Source organism: Echinops telfairi, unplaced genomic scaffold, assembly GCF_000313985.2.
Source record: "Echinops telfairi isolate 266 unplaced genomic scaffold, ASM31398v2 ScPeMD7_7400;HRSCAF=8409, whole genome shotgun sequence".
Classification (NCBI taxonomy): Eukaryota; Metazoa; Chordata; class Mammalia; order Afrosoricida; family Tenrecidae; genus Echinops; species Echinops telfairi.
In genome coordinates, this window is record NW_022111300.1 from 36622764 (window position 1) to 36640556 (window position 17793).

Genomic DNA, 17793 nt, shown 5'->3' on the forward strand with positions numbered 1-17793 from the left:
CTTAAAGATAAACAAGCATCCAGCTAGCTCAGAAGCAACAAAGTCCACATAGAAGACCCACACAAGTCTGTGTGATCATGAGGTGTCGATGGGATCAGCTATCAGGCATCTAAGACCCAGAATAAAACCATGCCCAATGTATGGAGTGGAGATCCAATGCCCATCTGTAGACAATTGGACATCCCCCCACAGAGGGGTCAGAGGGAAGAGATGAGCCAGTCAGGGTGCAGTATAGCACCGATGAAACACATGCTTTCCTCTAGCTCTTTGGTGCTTCCTTCATCCCACTATCATGACCTCAATTCTACTTTACAAATCAGATTATACCAGAGCATGCACACTACTACAGATAAGAGCCCACAACACAGGGCATCCAGGATAGGTAAATCCCTCAGGGCCAACAAAGATAGTAGAGATACCAGGAGTGGGGATAAAGGGGGAATCAATCACAAGAATCAACCTAGAACATCCTCCCAGGGGGACAAATAATGGAAAAAATGGGTGAGGGGTGAAGGACGATGATGGAAGATATGGAAATAATAATCTATAACTTGTCATGGGTTCGTGAGGGAGGGAGGGGGAAGAAATGGGGAGCTGCTATCAGGGGCTCCAATGGGAAGAGAATAATTTGAAAATGATGATGGTGGCATATGTGCAAATGTGCTTGACACACTGGAAGAATGTATGGATGTGATAAGAGATGTAAGAGCCCCCAAATAAGGTATTTTAAAAAAATAGATGGAGTGTGTCTCTTGGCTCTATGGAATGGGAAGTGCCATCTTCTGAGTATCCATGCGCTTCACAGAACCAGGGAGGAGGGGGAGCCCGAAGGGGCTCAGCTGCTTCAACAGACACATGACAGCCCTTGACTACACAGCTAGATTGGCTGTGGGTCCGGAGGACAGACTGGGACACGCTCTAAGGGTTTTCAGTGGTTCCAAGACCTCCGTGAACCCCGTCATACAGTCAGGCGTGGGGTAGACAGTTCGATGACATTGGGGCGTAGCAAATGTAACATGTCCCAAAGAAACTTCGCTTTCAACCTCCCACAGCATCTTCCTCCTGCTCACCATCTTCTTGATCTCGGCACGTGGAATGCCCACTTCCCCAGTTTCCCAAGCCAGGAACCTAGGAGTCATCCTTTCAGCAGAGCCAGTGGACCTCAGGAGCGTGGGTCCTGGGCTTCATGTCATCTCTGCCAACCCCCAGCCTTGAGCCTCAGACAAGACACACAGCTTCTCTGCACTTCCTTCCATAGCCAAACCTGTGAAAGTGGGGTAAATGGCAGCGATGGTCAAATACCATTTGTACATCACGTACAATCTCATGAACATTCTTGATGTCTACCCTTCCTAGCAACACACAGGAAACTGTGTGAAAGGCATCAATGCAACATGTTCATGACATCCCCCTTCTTTGGCTCCAGGCATTACGTTATTAGGGTTAGGATCACAACAGGAAGGAAAGACAAAGAAGATGTGCTCAAGGTCAGCTTTTGACGATCAAGACCAGGGTTTTGAACTCTGAACGCAATCGTCCTGCAATCTTGCGGCTGTGAAGAGAGGAACGTTTTAAGTTTGCTAAACTCCCATTCGGATGTCAAATGGCAGGCCTGCAGACGTGAGCGTGAGTTTCCCTGTAACTAAGGCAGACAGGAACTCACAAGTAAGGGGGGGCTCATCTGCCCGGGTGCACCAAGATCCCCAGGGGAGCCTGAAGCGCTTTCATTACCCACTTGTCCCCGAACCCTCACTTCCAGGTTCAGAAACCGCCAGACAGGTTTAGAGAAAGCCCCCGGACCAGCCTGATGAAGATGCTCAGCTGCAAGAGGGTCAGCTCAAGTTCAGCGTTGGGAGAGCCCATGGGTGAAGGCACTTCCCAGTACTGGTGAAGCGAGGATTCAAGATCCCAGGGTGAGCAGTGGGATACTGGGACGTGGACTTTTCTTCTCCTTCTGGAAGTTCAAAGGGGGTTCCAGGCTTCTTTTTACAAGGATCACCCGTCCATTCCTTCCTCCTGGCTGTCTTAGACACGCTACAATTTGTGAAGAGAGTCATCTTTTATTAGTTCTAAGAACACTATGCATCACCAGCCCAAGACAGTTGCAGAGAAAAATACTGGAGACGAGAGGAAAAAATGGATTCGGAGATGGACACTGCCGATTTCCCATGCAGCCCAGGCACCTTCCCCAATGGTGATGGGCCAGCAACACAGTTCACCAGGGTAGGGCACCAGACCCACGCCCGCTTTGACCACAGTGCGGATGAGAAGCACAGGAGCATTCAGGTCCACTCATGATCAACCATCACGGCAAGGACCTATCAGTAATTAAGCTTCTATTAATAGAGCCCCGAAGGATCTAGATCCCAGGAGAAGGTGGGTGGTCCCTGTCCTGTCCTCTGACCGACCCAGATCTAGACTTTCTGGTGCACTCAGGGATGCCACCTTGTAGGAGCCAGGTCAACAAACGACAGTACATTCCAAGGATGTCAGTCAAGTCAGTCAAAAGGAAAGACTGACTGTAGGTTGTCTCACGAGGAGGGCTAACCAGAGCAGGAAGTGGAAGCATGGAGAAGGAAACACAAAGTGATTTTTTTCTGGAAGCAGTCTGTCTGGTGACTAGACTGCCCAGTAGAGGCAGGTCCGAGGGTGATGACCGGGAGGCAGGTGTCCAGTCATCTTCAAGAGACTTCAGCGGTAGCTTGGCTGTCTTCTGAGGGACTGGACGTTCCCAGCACAGACTGGGTACCACAAAGTGAAGATGCTGAAATAGGAGCTGCTGCCCTGGATGATTTGACCTCACAGTCCTTCTACTTCCACCAGGAGAAATCTTAGTCCTTTGAGGGTGTGAGCATACACCCTACAGAACAAACTACACAGGGATTTACAGGTATGAGTCAAAGGAAGTAACGGTGGACAGGCTAACCCCACGTCAATGAGGAGGCGGCTCTTAGCTTTGATGGCCGAGCTAGAGTTTGCGACGGTCAGGTAATGGGGATGGATCAATAAGTGCCATGACAAATGGAATAAAACTCTAGGAGCCCGATGACCCAGTGGGGAGGCAGAACAAACTGGAGCAAGCAGATATTGATCCTCGATATCCTAACTGAGGGCCAGTGCCACACATGTACGCGAAATGCAGCTAGACGGACTTTAAACAGTTTACACACCTCTGTTACTACGCTCTCAATAATCTCCCAGAAGAGGCCAGGCCTGGGGCGGGCGGTGTTGGGGTAGGGGGGTGACAGTCATTTTTAGCAAGTGCGGGTGATTCATCAGAGAAGCCACAGAGGCACAGGTGCTGCATCGGCCCCTGCCCCTTCTCCTTTCGCTGCTGCTAGGTGCAGGGAGTGTTCTAAACAGGTGTCCCATCGTTCCAAGCACTCTTGGTACTTGCTCTTCTCAAGAGGTTAATTCCATTTTGAACTGAAAAAGGACATCTTTTTAAAAATCAGATCATCGATCACGAGGCGTTATACTCTCTAGTTCTGGGAATACCAAGGGCCAAATTAATTTGTCATCTATTGGCCACAGGGACTGTTCCTCCGGCTTCCAAGTGTGTTGCTCTCTCGTATGGGCAGGAGCCAGGCAGACTCCACAAAGCATTTGCTCTCAGACCCATCCACTGGGGTTGCCAAGGCCACACGCACTGTGCTCTCTCCTGGGCATGCTGTGCCCCCCACGGCCCTTCTTGCAACATGTCCCCATCCACAGAGTCCCCTCCTTTTCAGGGCTCTGCTGGTGATCACGGCCACCTGGCTTACCTGGGTTGCACAGGTGGTATCCACAGTGACTCCCACGTCTGTCTGTCGCACACAGAGAGCACCTGGGAGTATTTCATAACCCCCAGCTCCGGCTCAGGGCCAGAACAGGTCTAGAGCCCCTCTGTCTCCAGGGATGGAAGTGTAAACTATGCCGTGAAAACAGAAAAAGAACGCGTGCTAACACGGCGTGAAAAGCATTACCACGATGCCAACAGACTTGCCACTCCGTCCTTCTGGCCTTCACATTGGGTCAGCATTTCTTCACTGATAATTAGCTCAGACACCTTGGAACGCGGAACCTTATTCACATGTCACTGTCGCCATTCGTGCCGAAAGAGCTCCAGGAGGGGGATGGGTCTCACTTGACATCAGATAAAGGCTGTGTGACAAGAACCGGGAACAAGGGGTGCTGACCGTGCACACCTGTGTCACCTGCACACACCCTCTCGTTTTTCGGCTGAGAAAATGGGGGCACCTTGAGCCACGGAACCTGGCCTGGTTGAAACACAGGAAGGAAGTGATGCAGCCAGGAAGCCACCTGTCTAGGCTGGCCTTCCTCCTCACGCAGAACAAATCCCGCCCAGCGATCCAGCGGGCACAGACCTCAACAGGATGTGAAGCCCCAGGCTCTGCACGCCTAGAAGAAGAGGGGCCTCCTTGCATGCTGGCAGAATCCATCCAGACCAACAGCTGTAAGGAAGAAGAGTGTGCTTGCATAGGCAACACATGGACTCACGGCCCTACGGTCGATTCTGGCACGTAATGACCCTACAAGACTGGAGGAGAACTGTCCCTGTGGGGTTCTGACACTGCAAATCTCTACCGGCATAGAAAGTCTCATCTTTCTCCCATGGAGTGGCTGGTGGATTTGAACTGCTGGCCTTGTGGTGAGCAGACCAATGCAGAACCCGCTACACTGCCAGGGCTCCTGGCATCAACTGAGGAGCCCTGGCATAGCAGACGCTACCATCAGACTGAATGATCTCGTGGGGCACCGGTGGGAAGTAACTCGGGTACCTGCAGAATCTTGCTCCACACATGAACAATCGGCTACCCAAGTCCAGCCCGCACACCCTCTTCAGAGCCTGCTTGAACGGATAGTGTCAGAGATCCACAGTCCCCGGGGGCGAAGCTGGAGGGAGGTACTTCGGAGGGGTACAAGGAGACTTGGGGAAGTTATGGAAATGCCGGCGGTCTCCGATGTGGTGAGGTCTCATGGGTGTTTGTATGTCAAGGTCTTTTCAAGGTTGGGTTCCTTAAATATACAGAGTTTGTGGCCCATTGTGTCTCATTAAAACCATCAGGCAGTTCTTGTGTGTGTGTGTACACGCATGCGTGTGCATGCACATATGTGTGCACTAAAGTAGGAAAGAAATTGACCCTCTTGCAAGCTTAGGAGAAGTCAACCACAGGCAGGGCGGCCAGACGTACATGCTGGCATGGGCTCCTTAGACAAATTCTTGTAAGAAGCACCTTTCACCTCATTCAGCAGACTGCCCAGTGGCCGCCCAGGAAGGGCAGATGGTGTCCAGGGGTGACCAGAATGGGCTGTTATTACGGTCGTCATTTGCCATCTGAAAATCACAGTTCACAGAAAGGCTATGGGAGCCAGCATGTTCTCGGCCGGCAGCGGGGGAGGCAGGGACATGGCAGTGGGGAGGTCATGTAAGAAGATGCCTACAGGCCGACACAGCAATGTGGGATGCAACACGGACCCAGGGGAAAGCAAGTGGTGACCGAGGGAGTGCTGTGTGAAGGGGAAAGGAAAGCTGCTCACGGAGACCCGTCCTGGCAACGGCCACTCAGCACTTAAGTTCCATTTGCCAGGGAGATGGTATCGGGAATTCTGACTGGGCACAACCAAGGTGGACCAGAAGACGAGGCATTTTCCTTTAGGAGATTCCAGGAGCCCCCAGGTATTGGTAAATCCAAACATCTTATAACGCTATGCTTTGTTTCTAAATCGGGACTTAAAACCACCCCGGGTAAGAGGAGGACGCACTGCACCTATGCAATCTCACTACCCTATATGACCTCTGTAGGGGCAGGTTAGACAATGGAGTCACACTATCCAGAGGAGACGGCAATATGCACTATCCGCTTGTTTACCGTCAGCAGGCACGCTCACAGCACACGGGAAGCACTCTGGCTGTGCTCTGAGACATTTAAGCACTCCACACTGAAACAGAAACACTACGGTCTAAGGTTTAAAGGATCTAAGTGCTGCTCTCACGTAGCTGGGGAGGGAAATGGGCGTGTGTGCAGGAGTCTTAGCTGGACAGAGGCAATTGCGGAACAATCCCAGTTCTATATTCAAAATAGAGAGGTGGCAAGTGACAGCAAAGAGACGTTAGCATCCACAGTACGCTTTATAGGGAACTTCAGAAATAGCAAAAGTAATATCTGAACTTCCTTTATAGATTACAGAAATAATATTTACATGGTACACTAACGGGTAAGCTCAGGAAGTGTCAAAATTGGGGATGGCAGAAACATGTTTGAGACAATTCCTTACAGATAATCATTATAAATCCTAAGTACGGTTCTTTTTTTTAAAAAATTAATTAATTAATTTTAAAAAATCATTTTATTTGGGGCTCATACAACTCTTATCACAATCCATACACACATCAATTGTGTAAAGCGCATTTGTACATTCATTGCCCTCATCATTCTCAAAACATTTCCTCTCCACTTAAGCCCCTGGCATTAGGTCCTCATTTTCCCCCTCCCTCCCCGCTCCCCCCTCCCTCATGAGCCCTTGATAATTTATAAATTGTTATTTTGTCATATCTTTCCCTGTCCGACTTCTCCCTTCACCCACTTTTCTGTAGTCTGTCCCCCAGGGAGGAGGTCACATATAGTTCCTTGTAACCGGTTCCCTCTTTCCTACACTCTCCCTCTCTTACCCTCCCAGTATCGCCACTCACACCACTGGTCCTGTAGGGATCATCCGCCCTGGATTCCCTGTATTTTCAGTTCCTATCTGTACCAGTGCTAAGTACGGTTCTTATAACACTTAAAGTGACTGCTATTTATTCATGTGCAGTATGAGCTCTTTATATTATGAATTTATTTTAATAGATGATTAATTTTTATAGATCATGCTCATCTCTCATGTCATCCAATACAGTGCTGAGTTAATATTATGATTAAAAAAAAAAAAAAGAAGTCCTAGAACTGGAGGCTCAGGTGGGCGAGGAAGAACAGGTACAGCAGGAACCGCACTGGGAGGAGAGCAGCCCAGGCACGAAATTTGACCCAGCAGAGCCACTCAGGCATGATCTGAAGGTAAGATGCGCTGGAGAAATCTCTCCAGGAAGGAGGGAACCATCTTCCCAGTGTCCACACACCTTGAGCATCGCCCATCATCGAAGACTTGTCCTGATTTGAAATCATAATGAATGGGAGGGAGGACAAAGCTACCTCAACCAATTATCTTTATGAAGCAAGTTAGGTGGCAGAAGCCATGGTTACCGAGTTTACTGTACAAAAATAAAATAAAATAGCAAGACACCTCTCCCCAAACATGGGCCTTCCCAGGGATTCTGGGTTCAATTCCAGCTTATACGAGTCAGCTGTGAGCGTGAGCACACTCCCCACCCCCACCCAGGCTTGCCAGGGCTCAACCGCTTTCAGAGGTTCTTCTTGACCCCTCCTTGGATCCAGGGCCCCTACCAGATCCTCCGGAACACATTTCCACAACTGACTCTCTCCTCGCCCTGCGAGCAGGCTATGTGCTCTCTCATGCCGGCTGCGCACGGGCTTGCAACAGAGAGCAGCTCTTCATTCCATCCCACCAACAGCCTTACCCTTCTTCCCCTTTGCCAACATGGGATGCTTTTAGCTCTTTATGGGAGGCTGGGGGAGGCAAGGATGGCAAGACCTGGTCTTACAATCTTTGCACATGTTGTCAGGGGAGACCAGTCCCTGGAGAAGGGACACCGTGTCTGGTACAGTGGAGGGGCGGCAAAAAGGAGGAAGGCCCTGGACGAGACGGACTGACACAGGGCTACAGCGATGGGCTCAAGAGTTGGACCAATGGGAGGGCGGCGCAGGGTGTCGTTTGGTTGTGGTTAGGCTCGCTCTGGGTTGAAGCCAACTCAATGACACCGAACAAAAACAACTACGACACCTTCTTCACTGGGGATCATCATTGCACCCAGAGACCAAACCCAACAAGGTCACTGCCACCGAGCTCCCCCAGAATGCCTTCGAATGTCCTGTCTACTTTGTACAATTGTAGGGACCTCCACAGGGCAAGATACGCTCTCCTACAAACCTAAGGTATATACACTGGAGTCCCTCCCCACAGCAAGCCCAGCTGTCACTCTGGAAAAGCACATCCCACATCCTCTCTGGGAACACGCTTGTGGGCAACGGTCCATTTCAGACATCCCTCAGGCCCCATGCCACAGGCGTGCCTCACTGCCCACTGCCTCCCCAGAATCCCAGGCACAGCCATCCCATCTCTCATTGTTAGTCACAGCTTGGCAGCACGGCAGAGGCAGATGGGGCGTGTGGGTGCTCGATTACCTTGGCTACCTGTGCAAACAAACTCTGCTCCACAGTTCTCTCTCCCTCTCAGAAAAACAAGACAAATGAAACAAAACAGCTAAAGAAAGATTCAGACTCAGAGAGCCCAATCGATGGCCACTCCCACCAACAAGGCTGCCCATGCTCCCCAACCCTGGTCTCTCTGTGGAATGCTGGGCACGTTTGAACCTCTGAGGGCCCAGATCTAGCCAGATGACTTGGGAAATATGAGGACACATGGTTTGGGGTGCTGTGCTGTCCTGCTTGGTTCTGTAAAGACAGCCTGGGTCCACATAACAGGCATCGCCCAGGGGCGGTATGACTTCTGGGCTAAGGCAAGGGCTTTGGTTGCAAACAGAGGGGGTCTGAATTCCACCTCTGCCCAGTTCCTTCCTTCCTGACCATGGAGAAGTGTTCAATGTCCTTAAACCTCTACCGTTATGTGCCTACTGAGGGTAATGAGTAGCATTTGCGAGAAGACCTTAAGTGGTGATTTTTTTCTCTCTTGCTATTCTTCCCCGAGCACCAATCATATGCCCCGGGATACAGTAGTGCATGTGACAGACAGAAGAAGAAAATGCCCCTGCCACATAGTCTCGTGCTTGATCGCTCCCTGCTTCTCATTCATTATTTGCAGGTCATTGACAGCAAGCCAGCGATTCCCACAATGACCAAATCTGTGCACGAGAAGGTGCGCTCCATCCCTGGAGATTCACCTTGAAACAGGGACCCATGAGCGAGCAGTCCATGTGTGAACATCCTTGTATCTTAGTCCCTCCGTATCCAAGAAACTCCAGGATGTCGCCATTGCTCTAGGCCAATATTTCCTACAGGGTGTTCCATAGAGCATTCATCCCTTGAGATAATCCTTGAAAGCCATGTTGTGTTTAAATATGACTTGGAAGCCCACCATGATTCATCCCCACCTGGGAGACCCAGGATTCAAGTCAACTGCAAAGCCCTCAGGAGCTCTGCCTGAAAAGCGGCTCTTTACCTTCGTTACTCCAGGGGCTCCGATGCTCCTTTGATCACCTGGGAGCCCTCTATTCGCAGAGGAAGCTTTCCCCCCAAAGTTCACACCAAGACTTCAAAAAACCCAAACCTCAGTTGCATTGAGTCAATGTCGACTCATGGCACCTCCGCGCCGGTCAGAGAACTGTGCCCCTCTGGGTTTCGGTGGTCAATTTTTTGGAGGTAGACTACCATGCATTTTCTTCATCAGTCAAGCCGGTAACCATCTGTATTACCCAGAGACACCACAGACTTCAAAGGTCTCCACAATCAGGCCCCAACCGATCTCTAGATTTACAGTCCCCAAGTCTCCAACAGACTCTTTCCCCATGTAGGGTAACCTGGCCTCATTCTTACCCTCCGACCCTTTCGTTATAAGGGAAGTGAGTGTCAAGTGCGTGATTCGCAGGTTTTTGTGCACAGTTGTGCGACCATCACAATAAATTTAAGAACATTTTTTAATCACTCATTGACTCCTATACAAACTACACTCATTTTAAATAGTCCTCATTTCTGTTCAAGTCCTAGGCAACCACCAATTGTTGCTTGTCTCTAAGAAGGCACCTCTCCGGGACATTTCAATGGAATTGTACACAATGTGGTCACTCTTCGGGGCCTCTTTGTGCTAGTATGTGCCCAGGTTCATCCTTGTCACAATCTGTACCAGTACCTCCCATCTCTTGAGGGCTGAGCGATGGTCACTGCAGGAATGAACCACATTTTGTTTCTCCATCCATCACTCAATGGTTACCTGGGTTGCGTCATCTTGTAGCCTTTATGGATAATGCTGCCATGGACATTTGTGTACAAGCTTTTTGTGTGTAAGGTACTTGTATTATATAGAATCACTAGGATCAAATGGAAGATAGTCTCCCATAAGAGGGAGGAGATAAGTCACAGGTGGGCATAAAGCAAGGTATTGGGGGCTTGACAAGTAGCATAAATCATTGCCTACAAAATTGGTACCCTAAAATGTAACCCCCTATGTCATTTGCAATAAGAATGGTTATTAAAAAGTAGTAGTTCTGTGTTTAACCTTTTGGGGGAACTACAGGGCTATTTTCCAAAGGAGTGGCATCATTTTACAATCCCACCAGCAGTGTAGGAGTGTTCCAATTTCTCTATATCCTTGTCAACCTTTTTTTTTTTCATTCTAGACAATTTCTGAGTTTATGGTCACTCAATTCCTCTCACCGAGATGTCATGTCTTCAATGTCTCTTGACCACTTCATCGTGACCCACCCTAAAAACTCCATGGTCTTCCTGGGTCTTGCCAAACGACCCTGTGTCATTGTTTTCTCTTTGCACTTCCTACAGCCTTATGCTCTTTTTGCTTATTGGTATCTTCTCCTCCCAACCAAGAGCTCCTTAGGAAGTGGACCCGGGTCTTACATCTCTTGGTGGCCAATGAGAAGTCTATGTCAAGTAATTCAGACTTCCTCAATGTTTACAGACCCTGCTTGTAGTTGGGCTCTGGTGCTGGCTTAGGGAAGGATGGAAGCGAAGAGCAGGACACTGAATTTTGGACCAGGTGGAGAAGGGGTGGGGGAGGTGCAGTGAGAGGAGGCACCTTTCTTATTTCTAGTTCCTTAGAGGACAGAATTCAGAATTCACGACTCTGATGCTTCACACTCGTTTGGTCTTTATTTTCTTTGCTGTGAATTTCCACTTCATGCTGAAGTCTCACCTTGGTGACTGTGAGAGGGTGCCACGGGAGGGGGGGACCCTGAGCCACTCTGCTTGCTCGTGTCTCCTCTTTCTCTCCAGCACTAGCTGGAATGCTCAGGATGGGGCCCTTCCACCGAGTCCGCCCACCACTCAAAGCATCAAGTCTCGAAGAGCCATGCCAAGAAGGAAAATCAAGTCCCCGAGTGAATGGAGGGACAACCCCCCAAGTCCAGAGTGAACCCTTAGTTCCACAGTTTTCCAAGTCTGGACGTGAATGGCTTCAGTTTCTTCATTCCACCTGGAGATTCCCCAGGGGCGGATTCAGAGGACAGCGTGCTAGCCACAGCTACCTGCACCACATGATGATTTTGAAACTGACGGATGAGTCCGGGGAGGGCATGGCACACAGCTGACAGGGCTGTTGGCTGAATAAGTTCCAGTACTTGAAATGAACAGAGAATGACCACACTGGAAAATGCACAGACAGCAAAACCCCTCTTCTCTGTAGCTGACTAGTGATGGATCTCCTTCCGCCGAACAGAACGAAGATTCTGCTGGGGCTTCGCAGATCAATCACAGGAACCCGAGCTGCTGACAACAGAACTCATTCAAAAATAACTCTCTCCTGTGGCTGCCCGCACGTGCCACTCTTATTCATCTCATGCACGCTCCTGAGCACACCTTGCATATGAGTTTCAGCAAAACGGTTTGGCCCCACCTTGGAACTCGGCAGGCTAAAACGAATAAACCCGAAAAGCTGAAACAAAGCAGATCCTACTCCAACTGGAACCGTCAAACACTCAAATCTTTCAGTGCATTGCCGTAGGCCAGACGGCAGTGCCACCACCTAGCCGCCGATGGGCCCTCTCCTTCTGAGCAGTGCACACAAGGCCCCAGCCGGGTAAAAAGACTCATGTGCAGACGAACTGTAGGACCAGCTTCGGCCACGACGCATGGAAGCCTCCAGCAAGAGGGTCTACGATATGGACGCAGTGGGAGGGGAGAAGAGTCTCCGACTGACCGTTGGACCTCGAAAGGCCTCTGGTGAAGGGAAGCCCGGCAGCTCTGATACACCTGAAGGCAGCAGATGCAACAAGAGGCGACGGAGAGGAAGCCCCCCAAAAGATGAAGGGCCCCCAAAGCAAAGCCCAGATGGCAGGAAGGGGCATGAGTGAAGGTCAAGTGGGAACCAGGAACATAGGGAGGAAGTGGAAAGGGCGTTGTTTGAATGAGGGGATGGCCATGTAGGGGACACAACACAATGGGGATGGGTTCTGCAATGGACCATGGATTTGGTGGATAAATGTTGATGAATACCCAAACCACACACACACACACACACACACACACACAGATATTAATGGACCTCAAGAAAGGACGATGTTAAAGAGCTGTTGGAATCTTTAGCACGGTAGAAATGATCAGAACCCAGCGACTGCAGACTCCCCTCTCTTGGTTCCAAAGTCGTAAAGAAGCTATTCTGTAAAGGAGGAAGACAAACTATGACTTCGCTTAATGTCTGTTCTCGAGGTGCAGACATCTGTCTGGCCTCCAGGCCTCCCTCACTCGTCCTGCACTTGACCTTGAGTAGCAATACACAAGGAGGGCGAGGTGCTGTGCTGCCCAGTGCACGACCCCTGTCCCCAGCATTTGACTGTGAACCACAGGTGCAGTTGGGAAGAGAACTGTAACAGAGTGGCCAAGCTGAGCGATTTCTGACGTCCCCATGGCAGACCAATACTGTGTGCGTCATCATGGCCCTCAGGAGGCCACAGGTTGCAATCAATCTGGTCCGCATATTCTTACCACATTAGGAGAGACAAAATGGGTGATGGGTCATTCTGCTTATTAGATTTCCTCATCACAGCTGCGTCTGAACACAGTCACTGTATAGCCAGGAAGAAACGGGCTTTTACAGTCAGCCATAAAACATTGGAAATCAGTAAGAAGGCCTATAAAACAATCTTCCTTCGTGGGAACCTCCACCGGGCTGCACATTATACTACACAACTCACTGAAGCACAAACCACCTTCAAGGAGAGTCTCCTCCCACAAAAAGCAATCCCTCCTTTAATTAAATTAGCCTAACAGTCCCCCTGAAGATGGCCATGCTAGGGAAAGAGAAGGATTTGGCAGAAAGGGTTCAGTATTTTATTGGTAATTGGTATATGCACTCCCCCCGGGCACGTACACCCTCTTTCCAGGCTTCGTGTGTGTGCAGTTCACAGCCATCCCGTAGTCCATTTTTGGATGACACAGTCTTGTATCTATTTTTTTTCCCGGAGCTAGAAATGAACAGCGAACATGGGAAGATCTCTAAGCATGTAGAGAGAACTCTACTTTCAGGCTCAAAACCCAACTGTAAAGATGACAGATTCCCAATTTCCATTTATGCCCCAAGTGCCTGGGCTCTCAAAGAGCTGTCACGGAGTCTTGGTTACTGTAGAAGGCGGCCTTCAAGAGCATACAGCTCAGCTCGCCTAGGGACAGGGCAGAGGGAGCTCTAGAGCCGTGGTTCTCAACCTTCCTAATGCCGGACGTTTCAACACAGTTCCTCATGTTGTAATGACACCCACACCCCATAAAATGATTCTCTACTTCATCACTGTCATTTTGCTACTGTGATGAATCGGGCAACCCCTGTGAAAGGGGTGTTCTAACCCCAAAGGGGTCGCGACCCACAGGTTGAGAACTGTTGCTCAGAAACAGTCCCTTAAACCAGGAAGGGAGAGAAGAGAGCCCAAAGGAAGTCAAGGAGGTAGGAGATGCAAGAGGTGTATTCCAGCTGCTCAAACATAGAAGCCCTGGGGGTGGCTCCTCCCCAAGCCTAGTTCTGGGTTCATGCAAACAAGAAACACACCTGAGTAACCACGTACAATAAGACATAGGACTTGGGTGGTTGAGTATCTAAGAAGTTTCCTCCATCCCAGTCTCACCACTCCACCCAGTGAGCAACAGTAGCAAAGGAAGGAGAGTTCCCCCTCCAACCCCCATCCCATCATTCCCACCACCCCCACCACCCCACCACCCCACCACCCCCGACCACCCAGAAGAGCCTCTGAGCTGAGATTATCCACACCTGGCCATCTGCTTGTAGGCTTCTTCTGCCACAGCAAAGATGTGGGGGTCCATGTCGCCCATATTTTGGCCACTGTAAGCATAGATGACATCTTGTCCATATATTGGCAACTGTTCGTACGGATTAATGGCAACAAGTACAATACCTGCAACACATATAATAAAGTCGTTACCTTCTGGTAACTACTGGCCACCTGGCACCAGCTGTTCAATGGCCCCATTCAGAGACGTCAAAACACACATCCAGCAGCGGGGGACAGAATATGCGGAAGCAACCTCTCAACTAAATCCAGGTATATCAGTGGGCTCACCGGGCATTGTTCTATGGCCTAGGCACTGAATACAGAGACAGCTACGGGCTGTCTACACTTCCAGAGACGTGCAGCCTGCAGATGCCCCTCCACTCACCACAGTAAGTGTAGATGTGGTTTGACTCCAGGAAACGGACCTTCAGATTGTGCAAAACTGCAGGCTCGTGCAGATAGCTGAGGGCTGTCAGGTCATTCTCTCCCACCAAGATATCTGGATTCCGCAGGAAAGGCAGCTGGTTGCTTTGGACGTCAATGGGGTACTCTTGTATCTGAAGGAGAACAAGTGGTGGGCACAGAAGGGCACAGTTAGGAAGCCGTCAGCCTGCAATCAACGGCCTGCCTTTGACGGGCACACAAACACTTGCAATGACGATAAGTACGCTGTGGAGGGAGGCAAAGGGAACAAAACACCTGGGTGCGCACATGAGCCACAGAAAGGTGGTGGGTGGCTGCAGCGAGGTTGACCAGCTAAACCAAATGCAACGTGGCTGCAGCTCACACGTCTGATCTGAGGGTTCCGTTTCTTATGCCCAGCCCAAGAATCGCCTGGGAAGTGCATAAAATCAGTTTCCTAAAACCCAACTTCTAGAGATCATGTTTGAAGAGCCCAGGAACCTGACTGAAAAAAAAATACAAATAAAAAGATGTTTTTAATGATTCAGGGAACAGAGGAGCCCTACTTCTAAGCATCCCTGTTCCATGCCAGCCTTTGAGCAAATCCCATGGACACAGCCTCAGTCGAAGGGAAGACAGTGCAGTTTCAAAGAGAAGGTAACCATCAGTGTGCCTGGTCTTCTCTCCCCTTCTCACACACACAGCCTTTAGAGCAGCGGTTCTCAACCTGGGCGTTGCGACACCTTTGGGGGCCGAACCACTCTTTCCCAGGGGTTGCCTGACTCACAACAGTTATGAAGTAGCAACAAAAATAATGTTATGGTTGAGGGGGGGAGGTCACCACCACATGAGGAACTGTATTCCAGGGTCGCAGCATCAGGAAGGTGGAGAACCACTGTTTTGGAGAGACTTGTCCCGCCAGCTCGCGAGGTATGTTATAAAGGCAGAAATGACAGCGCCAAGCCGACAAAGGATCTCTACCAGCAGACTCAGAGACACAGGCACACACAAGGGCCCATCACACCGAAATAAGCCTGAGATGGAGAGATGTGAAAAATCAAATCCATTCCAAAAGGAAATTAAAACCAATAAGAAGATGTGGATGAAGTTAATAAGTTTGGGGGGGCGGGTTGGGAATGGGTAGGATGTTTAAAGGATGGTGCAAAAGCAGAACACATTCATGTAGAAAACTAGTCATCAATCCCGCTCTCACTCTAACACCCCCTGCTGCCTCTAGATGATGCGCTCCAAACACAGCCGCCGGGCAGAGGGTCGCCTGCCGGTAGGGTGTCCAGGATGGTCATCTGCACAGAGGCAGATGCCACGGCTTCCTCCCTCTGTGCCACGGGGACCTTAACACGATCATAAAATACACAGTGTCCTCGTCAAATGGCAGGAGAGGTGGGGGCACTGCACTACACGCATGAACAACACTAATACTAAAAAAAAAAAAAAGGAAGAACTCAAAAAGTAGACCGATGTTCCAACAGAAAATGACACTGAATACTAATCACCAAGTACAAACTGCCAGTGGGACAACCTGTGATCAGGACCCAAGGGATGCAACACAGTGATCAGCCCTGGTACTGTCTGTCAGCTGAGTGGGGATTAGGCACGAGGGTGACCTGGTGAGTTCTGCACTGGGCTACCCACCACGAGGCCGGCTGGGGGAATCTCCCAGGTGGTCCACAGGAGAAAGATGAGGCTTTCTGTTCTGTAAAGATGTGCAGCATCGGAAACCCACTGGGGAAGTGCTGGTCTGTTCTGCAGGGTTGCTTGGTGTGCGTCAGAATCAACTAGCTGGCACCAGGCTTGCTTGGATTGGTTTTGGTGGCCCCATTAAGGGCCTAACTTACTTGAGGGCTAGAGGTTTGCATCTACCCAGAGGCAGCTCAGAAGAAAGGCCTGACTGGTGGCCTAAGCTGAAAGGCCACAGAGGGTCAAAGCCCCGTGGACTGCCGTTCTGCCCCGATACACAAGGGGTCACCCTGAGATAGAATCAGCTTGACGGTGAATGGCGTTTGGAGTTTTGACCCAAAATGGAAAGGCGGACAAGACCACAACTCAGAAGTGCTGGGCAGCTGGGCATGCGGCGTGCAGGGGCAGATTTCTCAACCTTTCTGGGTTGTGTGTGTGTGTGGGGGGGGTACCCAGCTGATAACATTTATTCAGAGCTTTACACAAATAGACTCCTCCTTGTTCTCAAGAGACACTCTTACAAGTGAGCCAAGACATAGAACCACTGAAGCCGTGCTCGGTGAAAATCTAACATGACAGACACCTCGACTGGATGCCAACCGCGTCACCCAAGGAATAACACAGCATCCCCCCAACTTATTGAAAACTGGGTATCAACGTGTTTGGCGGATGGTCCCACAAATGTATGCCTCGTGAGACTTTCTTCTTCAGACAGTTTCCGAATGTCTGCCGTGTGTGTGTGTGTAAAACAATTACAAGGGTGCCTCAAAAACGACAGAAAAGCTGAATTAAAAAAAATAATGGAATTTTTGCACCAACTTTGAAGCCCTCGTGTGTCTGGACAGGCATGTGTACCTTGTGTATATACACTACACCCACCTCCACGTATCTACACCTCCACGTATCTACACCTCCACATATCTACATGTACACGTATCTACACCCCCACATATCTAGTAGATGGAGGTTCTTCCTCGTCTGTGAAAGGTTCTTTTCATCAGAACCTACGAAAGCCAGAACCTGTGTAAAGTAGAAACCTGTCAGAGAAGGAAAACCAAGTCGTTTGCACTAAAACGAGGGACGGAAAACTGGTCAAACCACAGCCCAGCGAATTCAAGACCCACGAAACAAGGCGGTACTGAGCCCTGCCCGGTTCTGGCTCTCACCAGTTCTGCTGCATGAAGGCCTACCCCTCTCCCCACCAATGCAGGAGAGCTGTGAACAGCTGACTACCAGGAGGAAGCAGCAGCCACATTCCCAAAGTGGGGAAGCAGAAGAAATGGCAGGCTTTGAGTGGGCTTTGACTTCATGACAGGCTAGACTTGGTTGCCTCCTCCATCTGCTCAGTGTGGTCATTCAAACTGCGCCGACATCCCTCAGTGAGTCCCTTACCCAAGGGCCCCATGGAGCATCTCCCCACTGGCTCTCCACTGATTCTACCTCTTCTGGAGCATGGGGAACAGCCAATCGTAGGCAGCCCCTTTCCCGCAGCTTGCCTGGACTAACATTTCATTCTGCAGACCCGAGAGTCTGTATCGGAGCCCAGGATCTTTAAAGCCCGAGGCAGGAAGGCCGGCATTCCATCATTCCTCAGACAAATCTCAATCAATCTC

The 17793-nt window shown here is 50.1% G+C and overlaps 1 protein-coding gene across 1 annotated transcript in view; it reads right to left on the bottom strand.

Annotated features, from left to right (window-relative positions):
• The window catches only part of MYO5B (myosin VB), a 168043-nt gene that overhangs the window by 140354 nt on the left and 9896 nt on the right, over positions 1–17793 (bottom strand). The window contains 2 exon segments of the mRNA XM_045296048.1: positions 14059–14203; positions 14466–14637. Of these exon segments, the coding sequence (XP_045151983.1) occupies positions 14059–14203; positions 14466–14637 (317 nt within the window).